Below are 21,627 nucleotides of genomic sequence, written 5' to 3'. Positions count from 1 at the left end.
GAGCTGACATCTGGACAGGAGATCTTTCCTTTAGGGGAGATGGACATGAACCCTCTGAAGCAGATGGAGTCGATCACAGAAAAATAACTATTGAGCTCAAGCCAGTGTACCTTATGCTCTTTAATCTTATTTCAGATCCATTTAATCAAAGAGGTTGGAGGAGAGGCTTATAAGAATACCCACACTTATTCAGCGTTTCAAGTTGTTGCCTCTGTAGTTGTCGACCCAGGCATATGATTCCTATAGTCCGATGGCCGGTACATATTATTTGGGGTCAAGGGCAATAAGTTTCCATGTGTATTTTGTCCTTGGTACAAGTAAACCTAACCCCTGAGATCACAAACCCTTTGACTGACAGTTTACAGTGCCATATTATTGATCAGGGAAAGGCATTGCCGGCAGTTAAGGTAATATTTGTTTCCATATTTTAATGCTGTACAAATTTGTATTCATGGTTAATTAATTCAAACCTTTATTATTAGGGTGTGCCATCTAGGTACATGTAAGCTCAGACTGTACAACTGAGTGGTTCCAGTATAAAAATGGGTACACACGTTTTCAATGTTTAGCAATATGAGGCTATGCATACTGTTCCCAGAATGCTCTCGGATTAGATGCATATATATGCAGAAGTTTGAAAGCAAGATTGATTCTTTGCTTTCAAAATAAAATGTTCACAAAAAAATGCAAAAACATTTTGCTAAACTACTGTAACATTTTAGGTACAGTTTTCCTGCAGCATCGTTCAGTAAAATGTGTTGATGTATGCTAGTATTTCCCAACATAATCATAATGAAATATCAGTGTAACCAGTTTTAATAAAATTATAGGAAACATAAAGATAAACAAGCACTGGTAAAGCCAATAGGTCTGAACTTGTTGTTCAGCCTTTTGGTTTTGGCAATGCGTGACTTGTTTCGGCATGTTTTTGTAAAACCTTATTGGTGTGGGAGCTGCCAGGCCCTCATCATTATAACAAACATTGGCAAAAGCAAAAATTGTTTTGGTCTCAAAAAGCACCCATTTAAACAGTAGTTCCTGGTACTGAACAAAACGACTGTGTCCATTATGCTCCTTGTGAACGAACAGAACACTGTCACTCACTGTGAAGCTAGCAGAAAGACAGAGAGAGACATCATTTTAATAAACACAAAGTGTCATGGTTAACGCCAGTCTAAATTAGGGGCCCAATTATTAAGTAAAGTCTCATTCACAAGACTTTACAGAAGTAGGTCAAGAAATAGAACTCCTAGAAAATATTTGTGAACTGCATTTTAGCATGAGCAAATATGCAGGTGTAGAATTGCTCATGCGAAAATCTGGGTGTTTACAAGTTCCCTTTCCCTATAACCACTTTCTTCCCAACCCTGGAAGAAGTTTTATGTCTGCCATTGTCAGGAGTAAATTTCCAACCATTCTCAGAATGGGAAAAGATTTGAGAAGAGTTGGTGATAACCCTTAACCCCTTCGACGCTCATGACGAGCTGGGCTCGTCATGAGGTAGCCTCCTCGCACGCTCATGACGAGCCCAGCTCGTCATGTAAAGTGCACTTTACAGATTCCCAGCGTACGGGCGGAATTCCGCCCACACGCATGCGGTTAAAACATGCATGTTAGTAGGTTTGTACAGACTCAAAAGGGCATTCCAACCCTGGAACTGATGCTTACCTTCAGCACTGTGGAAACGTGGCAACATAAGGGAATTGATAGTGTTCAAACCCTACTATGGAAGGAGCCCTGGCATAATCAGAGAAACTATTTTGGAGCTCTTATATAATGAGATTGCTGCCATAATTTGTTACCACATTACATTGCACAAAAGGGACAAATGGATTTTGTTACAAAGTAGATTTATGAAGCAACCTGCCCCATGGACAAGTAGATATTTTATTAAATTTCACACCACTGCGATCACAGCAAAATCAGGAGGCTAGCAGTAACATGCCATACTATAAGGCCTGTTAGACCTGGTACCATTGGCGTGAGTCTCCCTTCCATTTTTCACTGATTGCCTCCTCTGTTTTTGAGAGGTTTTGCTGGTTTAGATGCTTTGGGCACTGTGCCACTGCTATTCAGTGCCACAGTGCAACTGCTCCCTAAGTTAAATTGATGTATTGATTAATGATTCCATGATTGGCTTATTTGATTTATTTGTCAGACCTTAGTACAGTGCACCATGTGTGGCCAGGGCCTGTTAATCAAATGCTGATGGTGGGCTTGCAGCACTGATTGTGCCACCCACATAAGCAGCTTGTAAGTGTGTCTCAGGCCTGCCACTGCAGAGCCTGGGGCAGTCTAGTACTGCCATGGCGACTTGGTAAGTGCACCCACTTGCCAGTTCCTAAAACTTCCCTTTTCTACATTTTAGTCACCCCTACGGTAGGCCCAAGGGCAGGGTGAATTGTATGTAAAAGGTAGGACATGCCCTGATGTGTGTGGCATGTCCTAATAGTGAATTACAGCCATTTCCGTTTTTTTAATATTGCAAGGCTACCTGTCCCTATAGGCCAGAATGGGCAGTTTGAGTATAACATCTTATAATTCTAACTGACCCAGGGAACATGGTAGAAATTCAAATTTAGTATGCCTGAACTCAGAAGGATAAAATACATCTTGTAGTAAAGTCGGTTTTAACATTCTGTGTTTGAAAATACCACTTTTAGAGAGTAGGTATTTTTCTTACCTAACCATGCAGCCTGCCTCTGCTCGCTTGTGTATTGCATGTCTGGTTTGTGAGTGACCGGGGCTGGGGAGGCTCCAGGAGACAGGGTGAGTCAGCACAGGGCTGTATAGACCCATTTGCATGTAGAGTGGTGGGAGGAGTAGCACCTGGGCCTGAAAAGGGCTGTGTCTGCCTTCCACAATGCTGGCTCCACCTCCTGTGGTGTGTCTGAGGACCCTGGCCCACCCTGACAAAGGAAGAAGGTGTGCACTGGCAGAATGCACCCAGAACTGGTTTGAACTAGGTACAGGACCCTCTGCCTTCAGAGGACAAAGGATTTTTCAGTATACGTATTGGGGCCCAGAACCCAGGACTTTAGATCACTTCTGGAAAAACAAGACAAACCTTTGCCAAGGAGAAGAACCAAGAAAGCTGCAGGAGTTTGGACTGCCTCTCTGCTAGTGTGCTGGTTGCTGGGTTGGCCTGCAGTGGTGTCTTCATTGCCAAGGAAAGGAGAAGGAACTTTCATCATCTTGCAGAATATTTCTCCAAGGGCTTGAACTTGTGCTTGCCTCCTGCTGAAGTCTCAGGGCTACAAGACTTCATCACCAGCTCCCCTCTGAATTTCCTTGCTGGGAATTCTGTCTGCAGAAGCCTGCGTGTCACTGGGAGCTGGAAGCACGACTCAATGAGAAGAAGCGTGTCGCCACGCAAGGGTCGCCCTCGCATCATCGGAGAAGCGTATCGCAGGGTCTGTCGAGTTCCAAAGTTAAAGAGTTCGCCGCCCGGCCGTCGGGCGTGCACTCATCATCTTCACGTCATCGCATCACATCAAGGGCGCCATCTTATCGCATCGCACTGGATTGATGCATCGCATCGAAGCGCCATCTTGCCGCATTGCAACCGGAACGCAGTACGAGGCTCAACACATCACCTTCTCTCTGGTAAGGAACAGACGCATCCCCTACTCTGCGCAAGCATTGAGGCACAATGCATCGCCTCCCCCGAAGCCAGGAACCAACGCATCACCCTCTCTGCAGACCTTTTGTTTGTTTTGCATTACGCATCCAAGGTACTGTTGTGAGAAACCTGTCACATTTATCATCAACTTGAACTAAGTTACTTCTACCATCTTTAAGTCTATTTTGAGTTCAGTATTGTGGGTTTTTGTCGTTTTTGGTTTTGTGTTAAGTCTATATAAAGAATACTTATCTTTATAAAACCTGTGTGGTGTCCATCTGTAATGTTTTCACTGTATTACTGTATGTGTTCACAAATGCTTAACACACTGTCTCTGAGATAAGCCTGCCTGCTCGGGCCAAGCTAACAAGGGGGTGAGCAGGGGTTATCCAGGAGTGTAATCCCCTTTCCCTGACTAGAAGCAAGGGTCCCTATTTGGTCAATGGTAGCCACCTCTGCCAACTAGAGACCCCAGTTCTAACAAGACCTATTTCCACAGAGCCACTGGTAACCAGCAGAGTAGACGGCTCACTACCTTGGATTTGACCTCTGAAAATAGGATTACTGCTGTCAGATTCAATCTGCTTTCGGTCAAGGAATGAATTGGACATGTGCCACAAGGCACTGATAAAAAAGATCCATGCAGTGCTTCCACCAGCTGTTGGTGGTGAAAGTAAATTGGTACTGGGGCAGGCAAAAAAGCAGGCCACCAAAGATTTTTATTGATTTTAACATAAACATTATTATAAATAGAGCTTTAAGTGGGCCAGGTCTCACCGGGTCTGAGCACCAGCACTTTTTTTAAAGGAGACCTCGAAACAGGTCTCTATTGGACTCTGCTGTGTGTCCTGGCACAGGCAGTATGTTTTTTCACGGACTGAAGTGACAACAGACACATTGATGTGCGCTGCTCACACTGCTCACTTCTCACTAGTGGAGAAGTTACGGCATGACGTCATGACAGGGGAGCATTGTAGGGGAAGGGAAATCCTTTAAAGAGAGTCATTTTCTCTCTGTATTTCCCTTCTCTTTTTGAAAACTCAAAAGCAGCAATATTGTTGTGGTGTCACCCCTTAAGTGGATGTTTTTTCAATATTATATACAATGAGCCATAGTTGCTTATTTATCTTATGCAACTAACAACCATTGGCAAAGGCAATAGTCCTGATTTTTTGTAGGTATGATTTTACTTGTTTTCATATATCTGAATTCAATGACAGAAACAGCAAAATACAAGTCGGGCGACAACTATGCTAAGAACAGACTTTTAGCGTGCATGTTTTTAAGCCAAGCCCTTAATTACATTGGCCATGCCCCTTTGAGAGACCCCCTGTTTTTTCATCCCACTTAAAGCCCTGATTATAAGAGAGCTTGTTGATGTTTTGCTCAATCCACCACGGCGAACTGTCATCATTGCTCAGAAAAAAGGTCTAATATTCCACATTTAAAATGTTATTCTGACCAAGCTTCCATAAACAATCTCCATGCCAACCATTCAGCTATCTATTCACCAAGAAACAAAACTTCTATAACATCAGAGTCTTCCTTATGAGTGAATTGCTAATGCCTTGCACCTTGAAACCATAAAGGGACTTACATAAAGCTAAGGAGGTTTTGAGTGCTTTGTTCTTATAGAGCAGTTGTAGGTTCATCTGAGCAGGAAGCACATTTTTACAGCTGTCAAATGTCTGCTTGAGGAGAGTATCGGACCATCACTAGCACTATTGTAAGGCATCATCCTGGGTGGGCAGGAAGTAGCAGCCCTACAGATGTACCCTTGTTCCTGCTATTCAGTAATTCTAGTGTCTCCCATCAGGTGCACATTTCCTCATTAGCTTCCCACTTAAATAACCCTAATTAATCCCTTTCCCTGGTTGTGTCACAGCCTATATTAACTCATCCTAAGCTCTAGCCACTTCTGATTTCCGTTCTCTCTAGTCTTCCACATGCAACATCACACTGTCTGTCGTAGTCCATATTAGCATGTCTGATTTCCATTTCAGGGAGTTAGTCCTGCTGCAGATTTCCAAGGCATTGTAATTTTCCACTTCGCGAATACTAATGCTAGAGCTTTAAACCTCCTACTAACTTTTTTGGTCCTTGGATGAGGAAGCAGTCTCAAAAAACAAACAGCTGGGTGCATTAGGATAGACCAATCAGTAAACTCCACCAACATATTTTTTATTCCCCAGGCAGTCAGATAACATGTGATCAATCAATAAAGACATTTGTAAAGCGCGCTACTCACCCGTAAGGGTCTCAAGGTGCTGGGGCGGGGCGGGGGGGGAGGGGGGGGAAGGGGGGAGGGTGCTGCTACTGCTCGAACAGCCAGGTCTTAATGAATAGCCTCCTGAAGGTAGTAGGTCTTTGGTCTGCCATAGGAGGATGGGGAGGGTGTTCCAGGACTTGACGGCGAGGTGGGAGAACGATCTGCCGCCGGTGGTCGCTCTTCTGATGCGTGGGACGGTGGCGAGGTCGGTGGAGCGGAGCTGGCAGTTCGGGGTGTAGAAGGTGAGTCGTTTGTTGAGGTATGCTGGTCCGGTGTTGTTAAGTGCCTTGTATGCGTGGGTGAGGAGCTTGAAGGTGATACTCTTGTTGACGGGAAGCCAGTGCAGGTCTCTCAGGTGGGGTGTGATGTGGCTGTGGCGAGGGATGTCGAGGATCAGGCGTGCAGAGGCGTTCTGTATGCGTTGCAGTCGTTTCAGTAGTTTGGCCGGGGCTCCCGCGTAGAGGGCGTTTCAGTAGTCTAGTCTGCTGTGGACGAGGGCCTGGGTGACCGTTCTTCTAGTGTCGGTGGGGATCCACCTGTAGATCTTACGGAGCATGCAGAGGGTGTTGAAACAGGAGGATGAGATGGCATTGACTTGCTTGGTCATGGAGAGTGTTGAATCGAGGATGAATTCCAGGTTGAGTGCGTGGCCCACCATTCTGAGGTCAGGACTTTGGAGGCTATCTCAAGAGTATGGGGTACAGCATATGATGATCATTCCACACTGGCTACAAGCAAACAGGGAGGCTTAGAGATTTACGCAACCCCTAAACAAGGCCCTAAGGTAGGGGTCGCCCATGAAGAAGACCTTGAGGAGAGCCTCCATTGGTTCCTGAGGGCCTTCAGGCAAATGCCACACAGCACTACAGGATGTGCCTTCGGCTGTGGCTGAAACTGCTAACAAGACACATCATCCCCAGCAGCTTTTAATGGCAGCCACCCACCATGGATGCTGTACAGTGCAAGAGAAACGCAGAGCCACCAACTACAAAGCAAGCAAAGACCAGCAGGCTGTGGCACCGACGCTCCACTGTTAGGGTTAGAGGAAGAAGGAAACCTTGAGCTGTGTCCAGGGTCAGGGCACGAACCATGGGGGCGCACTTTGTACACACTCCCTAACCCTGTGGGGACGCACTTTGTACACACTCCCTTAACTCCCTAAAGGATCGCCTCTCACGTTGCCTGACGCTTGGCTTACTGACATGATCCGTGACCACACCCCCCTCCTACTTCCGCATTGTTCCCGACGAGACGCTGCTTCCTTGGCGTCTTCGTGGCTTGGTGTTCCACTGCATTTCTGCTGGCTCTGCTTCCTTCTTGGTGGCAAATTCCTCCTGGTGGAGTAGCGGTAATTGGGAGTAGCAGCTCTCCTCCTTCGCTGCCACTTCCCTCTCCAAAATATCCTGTTACGTGCCTCGTTTTTGTGGAGCCGTTTGCCCGGTACTGTGCAGAGCACCACTTGTGGTACTGCCTTCCCCTTCCTTGAGGGAGTAGTTGTTCCGCCCCATCGCTTCCCTGTGGGTCAGGACGGCACACCTCGCCGAGTGTGTGTTTGCTCCGTCCTGCCTTGGTCACGCAGGGCCGGTCGAAACACCTTGGGCCCCTTCCTTTCTAAGAGGGAGTTGCTGTTGCGCTTCTTAGCTTATCTATGAAGCCGGACGGCACACCTCACGGAGTAAGTATCTGCTCCGTTCTGCTTTGTTAAGCAGGGCTGGTTGGAACTTCTCCACCCTCGTCCTTGAAGCCCATCAGTGTTGCTGACTATTCTAGTTCTTATTATTTTCTTTTACCTTGTAGTCCATCTTTCTCAGTTCTCCTTGGGTGAATGATGTATGAAAGTGGCTTGTAGTTTCCCCTGCCAGAGACCTCCCAAGAGGGTACAGATGACATATCATCATTCTAGCCATTCTTAAAGAAATACCCAGGATACTTGGTGATTCCCTTCTTCAAGGAGCCTACTACAAGAGATTGGGTGAGTGCAAAACACGAGTTACTGTTTTTCCTTTCAGCATCTGTGCTTCCTGGCTGCCCTTCTACACGACCTCTTCATCCTATGGGGAGAGTGGTGGACACTCCCTGGTTATATTCCCCCATACTTTTTGAGAGCAGTGTCTCAGAGTGAGTTTCACTATTTCCCTTTGAGGGCTGCTTTTTGGAAGTTGGAGGTAATTATCTTCGCTCCTGTGGAATCTGGCGACTGTACCTGACAGAAAGCCAAGCCCACGTACTCTTTTCACCCGAGCGAAGATGAATACCGAAGGTGCAAGTATGGAACAGGATTTCCATACTGGCACTCAGACATCCAGAGTAGACGAGCTATCCGCTATGTTAATGACTATGCAGGCAGAAGTAGGGAGACTAAGACTTGAGAATCTAAGACTTCAAGATGAAGTAATGCACTTAAAAGCTCAAGAAAGTACGCAGTTGAGAGAGCCTGGCACCATTCCTAAGACCCGTAAAACTATATCCAACCCGCCAGGTTTTCTCTACCCTCATCCACTGTAGGACCCAACTCTAGTGAAAACCCAGAAACTCCCCTTCCAGTACATGTGACAGTACACACACCTAGCCCCGTTCCCCTAGCAGTGCCTGAGAGATTCACAGGAGACAGTGCGAAATACGGCATCTTCATGAACCAATGCCAGCTACAATTTTTATGTAAAGCCGCCGCATTCCCTGATGACACCGCTAAGGTAGCGTTTGTTATATCCTACTTAGCAGGCAAGGCCGCTGAATGGGCTGTCCCCTTAGTGGAGAATAATGACCCTTTATTGTATAACTTTACGCTGTTCCAAGAGAAAATGCGGAGTCTATTTGCAAGACACACTTACATGCAGGCAAGCGACAATGCCCTTCTCAATCTAAGACAAGGGTCCAAGGATCTCCTTACTTATATTACCAATTTCAACAGATTAGTGGCCGAGACTCACTGGCCCGAGGAAAAAAGAACGTCATTATTTTATAGAGGATTGTGTGATGAACTAAAGGACCTACTGTCCCAAATAGTGAATCCACCGGAAGATTGCGCCTCCTTTATCGCGTTGACAGTCAAGATAGATCATCGCTTACATGAAAGGAAAGGCAAAAAAACCTGTCTACTCACTCCCAAATACCTAGTGGTACGTTCAGAGAAGAAAGACAGTAAGGACACCTCTGAACCCATGCAAATAGGGGGATTAAGAGGGCCCCTATCTGTTGAAGAGAAAGAGAAACGCAGAAAAAACAATCTGTGTTTATACTGCGGGAAAGGAGGGCATTATGCAAAAGAATGCCCCGTTCGTCCTAAAGAACCCAAGAAAACAGCTGTGTGTGGGACTAGGCATCAGGAAAACTAGAGGCCTTGAAGATGGGCGGGATCGACTCTTCAAGGGTGCATTCTTCTATGATCTCAAAACCCAGAACTACCGTTCCGAAAGTGGTAAAACACTTCACCCTGACTGTTACCTTGATATGTTCCGCTACTGGGAGACACACAATGTCCCTTCTTTTGGATTCCGGAGCCACCGGAAACATTTTTGATAACGGTCTGGCAAAAAGACTAGGATTACCTGTTCTTGCCAAAGACCATCCTGAACCAATCAGAGCAGTAGATGGCTCTGAATTAACCTCTGGGCTCATCTCTTATCACACTATACCGCTTACCTTAGTATTTGATAACGGGCATTCAGAGCAGATCATTTTCGACCTTATTGATGCTCCGAATTTTGGTGCCATTCTTGGGGTTCCATGGCTTCAACTCCACAATCCTCAAATCGATTGGAGTATCAGAACCGTAACCCTTAAATCTTCATACTGTATGGTACATTGTTATCAGGAAGCTCGAGAATAAATAGTTCCTTTGTATTGTGTGGCCACAGAGACCCTTGCGGTCAATTCCACAGAATTCCAGTCCGTATTTAGCAAAACAGAGGCCACGAAACTGCCACCCCACCGCAATTACGATTGCAGGATAGATTTGATTCCTGGGGCCGAACTGCCGTGCAGTAGGATCTATGCTCTCACCCCTCCGGAAACAGAATACTTAAAAACGTACCTGGATGACATGTTGGCTAAAGGTTTCATCAGGAACTCCACCTCCCCTGTGTCATCTCCCTTGTTTTTTTATAGATAAACAAGAAGTGGGTTTAAGAGCTTGCCTGGATTATCGTGCTCTGAACAAAGCCACCGTCAAGAACAAGTACCCCCTCCCTCTCATTTCTGTGCTTTTAGACCAAGTAAGAGGGGCTAAAATCTTTACCAAAATAGATTTGAGAGGGGCATACCATCTCATTCGCGTAAAACAGGGGGATGAATGGAAGACGGCGTTCAGAACAAAATTCGGACTATACGAGTACTGCGTAATGCCTTTCGGCTTATGCAATGCTCCCGCCGCCTTTCAGTACTTTAATATTGACATCTTCAGAGAGTATTTGGATATCTTCGTCATTGTATATATTGACGACATCTTGATATATTCACAAACAGAAAAAGAACACATCGACCATGTCAGGAAAATCTTGGGCAAATTGCAAGAACATCAGCTGTTTGCCAAACTTGATAAGAGCACGTTTCACACCACCCACATTGATTTCCTAGGATTCATTATCACCCCTGAAGGCATCCAAATGGACCCCAAGAAAATAGACGCACTCATTCATTGGCCCAGTCCCAATTCTGTGAAGGAAGTACAGTCCTTCCTTGGCTTTGCAAATTTTTATCGACGGTTCATCCTTAACTTTTCAGAAACCATTGCACCAATAACAAGACTGCTAAAGAAGGGAGTTGTCTTTAGTTGGACTAAAGAGGCAGAACAAGCATTTTGTGAGTTGAAGAAATGAATCACCTCTGCCCCTATTGTCAAACAGGCAGATAATGCCTTACCGTATTTCGTGGAAACAGATGCATCCCAATATGCAGTGGGTGGGGTTTTATCCCAACGAGATAGGGACTCTGGACAACTGCACCCTATAACCTATTATTCCAAAACCTTACTGCCTGCAGAGAGAAACTACACGGTGGGAGAACGAGAACTATTGGCCATCAAACTGGCATCCCAAGAATGGAGGCATTATCTACTGGGATCCCTTCATGTGATTACCATTTACTCAGATCACAAAAACCTCCAGTTTTTCAGAACTGCAAAAGCTCTCACCCCTAGACAGATGCGATGGGTGTCTTTTTTTAGTGAATATGATTTTATAATCACGTATCGCCCTGGACCTCAACATGGGAAAGCGGACGCCCTATCCAGACTAGGGTATTCCACATTCCTGGAAACAGAAGAACCCCATCTGATAATCCCTGCCCACAAGATAATAGGAGCAGAAGTCCACGCCCCTCCTGACTTTCTCTTAGAGTTACAAACTCAATACCAAAAACTCCCAGACACACAATGGACACTAGACCCTATGAATAGCATCGAAAAGGGACTGTACTATCACGACAACAAGTTGTATGTACCCCATGTACCCCTTCAATTGAAGATGATGGAATGGTGTCACAACAGTTCATTGGCTGGTCATCCAGGAATAAATAAGACTATAGACACCTGCCAACGCTGGTTTTGGTGGGAGACCATTAATCAAGATATAAGAAAATATGTTCAAGCATGTACCATCTGTGCTAGACAAAAGGCGTTGCACTGTGCTCCCACTGGCCTCCTCAAAACTATAGCCATTCCCCCTGAACCCTGGCATTCCCTTCGCATGGACTTCATTACGGAACTTCCCCCTTGTCACGGTTTTACCACTATATTTGTAGTGGTAGACATGTTATCTAAGATGGCTCATTTTATCCCCCTAAAGAAAATACCCTCCGCTAAAGAGTCAGTACAGGTATTCCTAGACCAAATTGTGAGGTTACATGGTTTACCCTCTGTTATCATTTCTGATAGAGGACCCCAGTTTGTGTCAAAATTCTGGCGAGGCATGTGTACAGCACTAGGTATTGACCATCGTTTGTCTACAGCCTACCATCCCCAGACAGACGGACAAACCGAAAGAAACAATCAAACCTTGGAACAATACCTAAGATGCCTTTTGACAGGGATTCCAGCCGATTGGGTAAAAGTCCTCCCCTTGGCAGAATTTGCATACAATAACACCATACACTCTTCCATCAAAGTTTCTCCTTTCTTCTTTAACTATGCATATCATCCTCGCATGTTACCTATTCACTTCCATCCGACAATACAAAATATTCCGGCCCTTAAAGAGCACCATAACCATATCAAGAGAGCATGGGAGGAAGCTAAAACAGAATTAGCCAAGGCCAAGGAAGCCATGAAGAAACAGGCAGATCAACACAGAAAATTAGAACCTACTTATGTGGAGGGAGACAAAGTATGGTTATCTATCCGAAACTTGAGATTAGAAGGCCCCAAGAAATTGCAACCCAGGTTTATTGGTCCCTTTCAGATCCAAAAACTTGTCTCCCCTGTAACCTTGAAACTAATACTCCCACCCCAAATGAAAATACACCCAGTTGTTCACTGTTCCTTGCTAAAAAGATACGTCCCTCCATTGCAACCCGAAGAACCTCCTCCCCCATTACTGGTAAACGGGGAAGAAGAATATGAGGTCCATAAAATCTTGGATTCTAGGAGACACAGAGGCAAAATACAATACCTCGTAGATTGGGTTGGTTATCCCCCTGAGGACAGATCCTGGGAACCTATTGAAAACATTCATGCTCCTCAGTTAGTTAGGAGATTTCATGCTCTTCAGCCTAACAAACCACGCCCCGGGAGGAGGCCTTTGCGGGGGGATACTGTTAGGGTTAGAGGAAGAAGGAAACCTTGAGCTGTGTCCAGGGTCAGGGCACGAACTGTGGGGGTGCACTTTGTACACACTCCCTAACCCTGTGGGGACGCACTTTGTACACACTCCCTTAACCCCCTAAAGGATCGCCTCTCACGTTGCCTGACGCTTGGCTTACTGACATGATCCGTGACCACGCCCCCCTCCTACTTCCGCATTGTTCCCGACGAGACGCTGCTTCCTTGGCATCTTCGTGGCTTGGTGTTCCGCTGCATTTCTGCTGGCTCTGCTTCCTTCTTGGTGGCGAATTCCTCCTGGTGGAGTAGCGGTAATTCGGAGTAGCAGCTCTCCTCCTTCGCTGCCACTTCCCTCTCCAAAATATCCTGTTACGTGCCTCGTTTTTGTGGAGCCGTTTGCCTGGTACTGTGCGGCTCACCGCTTGTGGTACTGCCTTCCCCTTCCTTGAGGGAGTAGTTTTTCCGCCCCATCGCTTCCCTGTGGGGCCGGACGGCACACTTCGCCGAGTGTGTGTTTGCTCCGTCCTGCCTTGGTCACGCAGGGCCGGTCGAAACACCTTGGGCCCCTTCCTTTCTAAGAGGGAGTTGCTGTTCCGCTTCTTAGCTTATCTGTGAAGCCGGACGGCACACCTCACGGAGTAAGTATCTGCTCCGTTCTGCTTGGTTAAGCAGGGCTGGTCGGAACTTCTCCACCCACGTCCTTGAAGCCTGTCAGTGTTGCTGACTATTCTAGTTCTTATTATTTTCTTTTACCTTGTAGTCCATCTTTCTCAGTTCTCCTTGGGTGAATGATGTATGAAAGTGGCTTGTAGTTTCCCCTGCCAGAGACCTCCCAAGAGGGTACAGATGACATATCATCATTCTAGCCATTCTTAAAGAAATACCCAGGATACTTGGTGATTCCCTTCTTCAAGGAGCCTACTACAAGAGATTGGGTGAGTGCAAAACACGATACTGTACACAGCTCAATGTTTATCTCTGTTCTAGAGTGATATTGCTTTATTTGGGAGTTACTGTTTTTCCTTTCAGCATCTGCGCTTCCTGGCTGCCCTTCTACACGACCTCTTCATCCTATGGGGAGATTGGTGGACACTCCCTGGTTATATTCCCCCATATTTTTTGAGAGCAGTGTCTCAGAGTGAGTTTCACTATTACCCTTTGAGGGCTGCTTTTTGGAAGTTGGAGGTAATTATCTTTGCTCCTGTGGAATCTGGCGACGGTACCTGACATCCATGTTGGAGACATAGTCTTCATTAAGGATCGACAACCAGGCAACAAATTCCAGACATTGTTTGAGAGAGAGCCCTGACTGGTCATTGAGAGTCATGGGTCCATGGTCTCTGCAGTCCACCAGGGATAGAAAGCGGCCCGCAATGTTTCGTGATTCAAAAAGGTGAGAGTCACAGTGAGTCCAGAACTACACAAACCGCTGGAACAACTGGATTGGCACTTGGATGAGGGCTTTATCAACATCACTGCCTCAAGCGGATATACCCAAAAGATGCAATTTGGAGCGAGATAGTAGTTTATCAGTGCCTCTTGGACAAGTGGTGTGTGACACACCCCGAGTGGAATTGACCAACAGCAGGGGCTGCACCCAAGGGACAGGTCCAGGGAAAGCGCATCCATACAACCTTTGACCTAAACCTGATCCCAGCTGAGTCCTAAGACACTATGCATGGAGTCTAGGGTAGGAAAGTCCTACCACTCGAACCAATGCAATATTGCAAACTAACTTGGAAAGGGATGCAGAGTACCAGCCTGCCTCTATATGGCCTATAGTCATTTGACACGCGCCCTGGGGGCCAGGTACAGCCTGAGGGAATAAATAAATGGGGTGCGGACTACTCATGGCCACTCTCCAATAGCTCATCAGTGCATGTGTGTACCTCATGGGGTTCCCCAGTGCAGTGGCGTAACAAAACGTGAGGGGGGGGGGGCCTGCAAGATATGCTTAAGGGGTCCCTCACACTCACATCCAAAGGGGCTGAGGCCACCCCTCCAGTATGGGTAAGCCTTGGGGCCCCTGCAAAGCGGAGGCTGTGGGGCCTTTGTTATGCTCCTGCCCCAGTGCCCAGCTATAAGATGAAGCCTTAGCACCACTACAGTTAGCAGCAATCACAAGAGTATTTGATCCCACCATTAGTTGGCAAGGTACTCAAAAGTCAAGAATTGGAATGTAATAAGTAAATATATTTTCCTTCAATGGCAAAGGATTCTCCCGCATTACAAGGTAGGATCATCAAAAAACAGCAAAATCAACACAAAGAACCAGGTGCTTGGCATTGTCAGATTTATGTAATGAATTAAAAAATTCTGCAAGAGAATCCGGAGTTTTGGAATAGACAGATTGTCATTACTACTCTACATTACTTGTCTGGTAAATATCAATTCAGAGGAATTCAGTGGGTCATTACTGTATCATTCAGAGATTCACGCCTTGCAATGAGGGGACGTATTAATTCTGAATGTTTTTCTCTTTTACAATGTTCAACAAAGTGTTACATTTTTGCCCCACACAAACGACACTACATGTTATTTGATAAATAACATAGAGGATAACACCTATGGGTGTTGAATACAGATTCAGGTGCAAATTCCCATTTCCAGCCAAATGTGGATGCCTGTGGGACTCTTCTCGAGGCATTCAATGGGCTCAGCGCCAAGAAAAAAAATAAACAAGGAGAAAAGCATTCTCTACAGCATATACAGCAATCTCTATGATAAAAATTAACCAGGGGAAAGTTCATCAGGATCACAGATTCAAAAGGAATAAAAAAAAGGATAGTCATCCTAAAAACCTTATCTCAAAAAAGAAAGTTATAAAAAAATGATAGTTATTTAGAACCCCAATTGTACCTAAATATGCAGTGTAAAGCAAAGGTTTGAGCAGGCATCTATAAGCAGGGAAGGCAGGGAGTCTTTTCCCCATGGCAGAACCTTTAGAGAAACAGGAGTGGCACAGACAAGAAAATGTGTAATCCATCCGCAAAGCGTACAGGCTCTACTTCATCAGGAGGCAAGTAGCCACTAAGGGACTAAGCGAGGGCATACCACACCAGAGATCAATCATCACACCAGAGGAACACTGGAAGCCACAGAATGCTCTCTTTGCAGGTCAGTATCGGTAGCTATAGCCCACTGAAGGAGCATGTTGATTGGATGGCCTTCTCTGAGAGTTCTACTCAAGCTCGTAATAAACATAAAAGAATATGCAAAGCAACATAACCAGCTACCCACACTAATTGTTAAAAGATCTTTGCTGTCAGACATCCAAGGACAAGTGTTCACTACCCCAAGGCAGAAGTTCTGGTGAGAACGTCAAGCACTGTTTAGCCCCAGTGTCACCTTCCAGCCATCGCTGGATGTCACACCAAGGTTAACTCGGCCTTTAACAGATTTTTAATGCAGAAGTGATTTGAAGCAACCAGTGTTCTTTAAGAGACCGAGATTGAAATAACTGTTATAAGTAAACCATATTTCCATTGGGCTTTTAGGCACAGATATACATGGAGTAATAATTAATGTACTTAATTAAAAAGAAAAGGCATAAAATACCCTAAAATTATCAGGGGAGTTCAGGAAGAGCTTTTGTCGAATGTCTTCGGGTGCACCTGCACAGAGGCGATAGAAAATATGGTAATTCCTTTCATCCTTCCCTTGCACACATATACGAGATTTCTCCAAGAGGTAATGGGACACAAATCCACCAACCACTGAATTCTGGAAACAAGAAAACATATAAAACACATTAACTTGCAATACCAAGCAGTAAGATAGCATCCTACCAGTAATCTATAGTCTTAACGTAAGACGCATGTATTTATGAAATACATCACATTTCCCAATGATGATATTAAAATAAGAAATACTGTGAATCTGAGGAAGAAAAATAACCCATTAAAATAGAACAAATATGTTTCTGTATACTGTGAAAGACAAACCATTATGCTAAGCTAAGAGACATGCCGTTTAGCAAATGAATATGTGAGAACATAACATACCTACAACAAAGATGTTGGTACCTGACGCACCAAGCACCATGTTTGATTGTGCTGTTTTATATCTTTCAATATCAGCGGTTATGTGCCAAGGTACACCGCTGTCACCCCTAGCCAATTCATCATAGCTGTGAAATAAACAGGGCACAACTTGCTTGTTGAACTAAACCTCAATACGACACAACAGATTGATCTATTAAGCTAATAAATAAATGCTTTACAACAAACAGTTGAATCCAAACATGAACATATGGTGTATATTTTCTGCCATTATAATATGTTCAAACCTTATGGCTGTCACTGCTGTCACATTTCTCTATTTAAACTTTTGAGATAATGTTGAAGGAAAAAAGGGACACTTGTGAGGGAAGAGAGAACCATGCACCAGATTATACTGATACACTGTGTCGTTACAGTTATTTGCTTTAGTCCAGAGTCAAACGGAATTATAAACTTAAACTAGTTTGGAAAACATATTTACACATTTTACAATTATGACCCTACTAGTTAGATACAACTGTAATTGCTCCTAATGGACATCAGAGGCAGTCTTCTGTCAAATACAATGGGACATGGTCAGCCATTCAGGTTGGACCGTAAACGAATTATTACCAACAGGCGTCCCGAGTGAATCAGTAAACAGGAATCCTATTTTTATTTCTCTTAAATGTATTTAACTAGATTTGTTTCCTCCAATTCGGCACCTTTATTAACATGGTGCTTTAGGTAATCAAGTAGTAAGTCTACATGATGAACACCTCTGCAGTTTTTGAACCCGTTTTCACTTTGACCTGCTTGTTTTATTATTTTTGTTGCTGGTCATTCTTTGCAGTATTGCAATCTCTTTATGTTCATTCTTTGCCATCAGCTACGAGCCACGGTGTCCCCCTGAGGCAAACGTATAAAGTTGAACTTGTCCTGCAGAGACGAAAGAGTCAACCACCTCATTGACAATGCCAGTTTCTGCACCATATATTGCACATATTACCTATATCCATTGGCACCTCCTGACCCTGAGAACATGAAAGGGTGAGAGGCTGGTTTACAACAGGTGAGTTTACAATAAATCCATGGTTAACATTGAAAAAGTTTACGTTTTGACAGAGACGCATTATTTTAATACGAACTAGTGGGTGGTGAAATGAGGTAATTCAATATGCTCAGCATTTGGCTCTATAAAAGATACATACTGTAAACCAAATGGCCCTGATAATTAACTTTAAACACAACATCATAAGTCAAGGTCATTCGGGAGAAAGAAGTGAAGGGTAGCAACAGACCAGTTTACCAAGTTTGATCTACAACAGACACGGAGGTGAGGTTAAGTAAGTTCAATTGAAATGACATGGAAAGGTTACCTGGAGTCTATCAGATGCACTAAATGGAATTTGCGAATGTAGCAGACTTGGCAACAGATGGGATGTGACTGAAGATAGGGGTAGGAGTTAACAAAACCTAATTGAGATAATATGTACTGTCTAGGCAGAGCATCACTTTAAATTGAGACCATACTATGTTGACAGAAGCACGTAAAATGGAAAGTCTGTGTTTCTGTGGACAGCCACATTTGAATAAATTGATAACCTGAAGTTTTGGGACATTCATCATAACTGTCACAAACTTTATTACAAACTTTGGACAAATTGCAAATCTTAGTAAACCACAAACGTAGCTAAAATGTTAGCAATAAGGTATATTCGCAAACTGATTTACTATGAGAATTCTTTGAGAAACAAATTCACTATTCCGTTTGCAAAACTTTAAAAAGTTACCAAGTACTGCTATGTGTGTTGAAGTTTGCCTATGATACTACATAAAGTCATTCACATGAACAGCCAGGCTATATCAGTGAGGTTTGCTATAATTAATTAAGAGATGGTAATAACTTTGTATGACTTCTCAAGAATAGCACACCTACCTTTTCGTTAAAGTGAATCTCTACAAACTTTCCAAAGCGACTGCTGTTATTGTTGCGGACTGTTTTGGCATTTCCAAAAGCCTCTAAGAGTGGGTTGGCTGTAAAGAAAGATTAACAAAATTGTCAAAAACACATCTCACATCCTCAACAAGCTTGGTTCGCCAAGGTTTTTTGTATGATTCCTTTCTATACAATTCCAAGTGTAATGCAGTCCTATATCACTTGCAGTTATCTGAAGACTGGATCATATAGAATCACCTACCGCTCACTGAGAAAGCAACTTTCATGCACACATACACATACGAGGAGTCCCATGAGTCCTTTGCTAGAAATATCCTGGGTTGGCCGGGTTCCCAAGGTTCCGGATGACCCCAAGCTCAAATACTGCAGCCATCGCCATTGGAAAGTGAAAGGACATTTGGTGTTTTTAGATATCGTTTTGACAGTTATAGGGCATTCTTTGTAAGAACATTTACTGGGATTCATGCAAATACCACACTCAATAACTCTGAACCTCTATTTGTCAGAAATGTCCTAGGTCGGTAGGGTTTCCTAATTGCAAGCTAATGCAGAGGCCAAAAGTTTCAGTCATCCCCTAGAGAAAATAAGTGGAAATTGGCATTTCTTTGATCATTGCTTTAACATATGGGCCAGCATAGAGAAGATAAAGTCCCAACCTGAATTCATACGGGTGCATAAAGAAAATCTGGGGCCCAAGGGTGTAGGGGTAGCCTGATGCCAAAATAGCCCAGTACCCGTCCCATACCTTTCTACATTTTTACCCAGTTTATCTAGTGGGCTTTATCCCTCTCGTGGGTGCATATTAGGGGTAAAGCTCCAATCTGTCCCCAGTAAGGGCCGAAAGACCGTCTGGGCACCAGTGGTGATGGCGCAGCCTGATACCAGGAAGAGATGGTTCCACACCCTATATGCAATAAAAAAAATAATCCTTAGTGGCTAGTGGTGCTTTCTGCCTCCATATGTGGACAGATTAGGTGTAAAAACTTCCCACTCTGCCTCTTGAGGTGGAAAAAAAAGAGTATGTGAGTCCATGGAGTAACGGAATGTGGTCTGGTGGAAATACAGGCAGGCACCTATATGGTAGATAATTGGGGGAAAAAACGGGTGTCTGGTAGCGCTCTCTGTCAACCTGGGTGAGCAGATTAGTGATAAACTGCCCAATCCACCTCCCCTGAGGGAGCAAAGACTGTGTAAGCCCCAGGTGAGGACAAGTGCAGCTTTATAACAATACAAGCTGGCCCACACTCCATACTTAATACAAAGACAAGCCTGGTGTCTAGTGGAGCTTGCTGCCCTCCGGAGGGGCCAGATTGGCGGTAAACTACACAATATGCCTCTCGAGGTTAGAAAGACTGTGCGGATGCATGGGGTGGAGGGGTGAGGCCAAATATACCAAATACCCACCCCATACATAATTTCAAAAAAGTTGTGGTGTCTAATGGTGCTTTCAGCCTGCTGGGTAGACATATTGGGCGTAACCTCCAAAATCTCCTTCCTAGGGAGTTAGAAAGTCTGTCTGGCCCTTAGCAGTCAGGAGTTGTGCCCCGATGGCAGACAGGATTGTCATCCAGCCCATTACATTTTTTTAATGTATTTTCTTTTTTTGGGGGATAAAAGGTTTTTCTCCCTAATGCTAGTGGGCTATTAGCCTCTCACTCCAGGGCAGGCAGACTGGGGGCACATCCATAATGAATAAATTAGTTACCTTCAGTAAGGTTCTTTCTGGTAGATACCTATCTAACCACAGATTCCTCACCATCTGAATATTCCCCAGGTTTCAGACTGGATCCAGAAAATCTTTAGCAGTTCTCCTACTGGTAAGTGGCGTTGTGCAACTCTGCACTGACATCATTCATACAGAGCCACATACATTGGACACAATTGGGCACGGACATCAGTTGCTTTCTAGGATGTTTGCGCCCCGGACGCAAACCCCATCAGCAAATTGGCTTTGACCAGTGTACAGATCAATAGATTTGGGACCTTAAAATATGGAAAAGCCCAATTCACAGAACAAGAGGTGACTGGGTTGGTGAGTTAGATAGATTATCTACCAGAAAGGGAGTTACTAAAGAGAAGTTACTTGTTCTTCCGATGGACACTTCCAACCGCAGATTACTCTCCAGATGAAAGGTCTGTGAACTGGCTCAAACCAAAAAGTCTTGCAGGGCAGAGCGGGCCAAGTGCCTATATCAACAGACCTTGCTGTCCATATAGGAATGCTCAATGAAAGTGTGATGGGACGCCCATGTAGCAGTATGGCAAATATCTACAACATGCACTCTGCATTCCAACACAGTGTTATCAGCCTTGGCTCTGGTTGACTTAGCCCACAAAGCCTTCTGGGGGCTTCTTCTTGGCCAGTGCATACCAGATTTTGATGCAGAGCACGATCCAACAAACAATTGTGTTCTTTTGCACTGCCTTGCCTTTTTTACGTACCTGTGACTACAATAAAGATCTTATTGTCCACACGATGTTCCCTGGTATGATTAGCATAAAAGATATGAGCTTTTTTAGGCTCCAACAATGGAGTCTCTTCTCCTCTTTAGAGGGGTGAGGCGGAGTGAAGAACGTCGAGAGGGGAATACTTAGGGTGACATGAAAAGGAGTCACAACTTTCAGAAGAAATGAGGGTCAGGTTCTCAGAACCTGTTTACATGAAAAGAATCTGGTGTATGATGGATAAATGGAGAGGATTTGTAGCTTGCTCACTGGCGGAACTGTTATGGGGATGTTATGTTAAAGAAATGTGTAAAAGCTTAGGACAAATCACTCTCGAAAGGGTATCTCGGCACTATGGCTTATAAAGAGGATTGAGGGCCAAGTTTTGAGCATTTTTCTTAAAGTTGGCAAAAGCAGGACAGGACTGGATGTTAAAAGGGAATCTGTTCCAGTGGTGGGGAGTAAGATAAAAGAAAGATCTTCCACCAAATCTGGTCGTATGAATGTGGCAAGGGTATAACAGATATTGTCCACTGGACCAGAGGTTGCAAGTGGGCAGCTAGAGCTGCAGTTTTTTTTGTAAGTAGAGGGGGTTGT

At 44.6% G+C, this 21,627-nt stretch overlaps 1 protein-coding gene across 8 annotated transcripts in view; it reads right to left on the bottom strand.

Moving 5' to 3' along the window:
* MYO6 (myosin VI) overlaps positions 1-21,627 on the bottom strand; it is a 909,629-nt gene that overhangs the window by 503,640 nt on the left and 384,362 nt on the right. For all 8 annotated transcript variants that reach the window (XM_078648084.1, XM_078648085.1, XM_078648086.1 and 5 more), the window contains exons 8-9: positions 18,565-18,662; positions 16,204-16,368 (exon numbers count right to left, since the gene is read on the bottom strand). In XM_078648084.1, the coding sequence (XP_078504210.1) occupies positions 16,204-16,368; positions 18,565-18,662 (263 nt within the window). The remainder of the gene's footprint in view (positions 1-16,203; positions 16,369-18,564; positions 18,663-21,627) is intronic.

Source organism: Lissotriton helveticus, chromosome 6 (genome assembly GCF_964261635.1).
Source record: "Lissotriton helveticus chromosome 6, aLisHel1.1, whole genome shotgun sequence".
In the NCBI taxonomy this organism is placed as follows: domain Eukaryota; kingdom Metazoa; phylum Chordata; class Amphibia; order Caudata; family Salamandridae; genus Lissotriton; species Lissotriton helveticus.
Note: the sequence above shows the minus strand (reverse complement) of the source record. Positions and strands in the feature narration are given on the sequence as shown.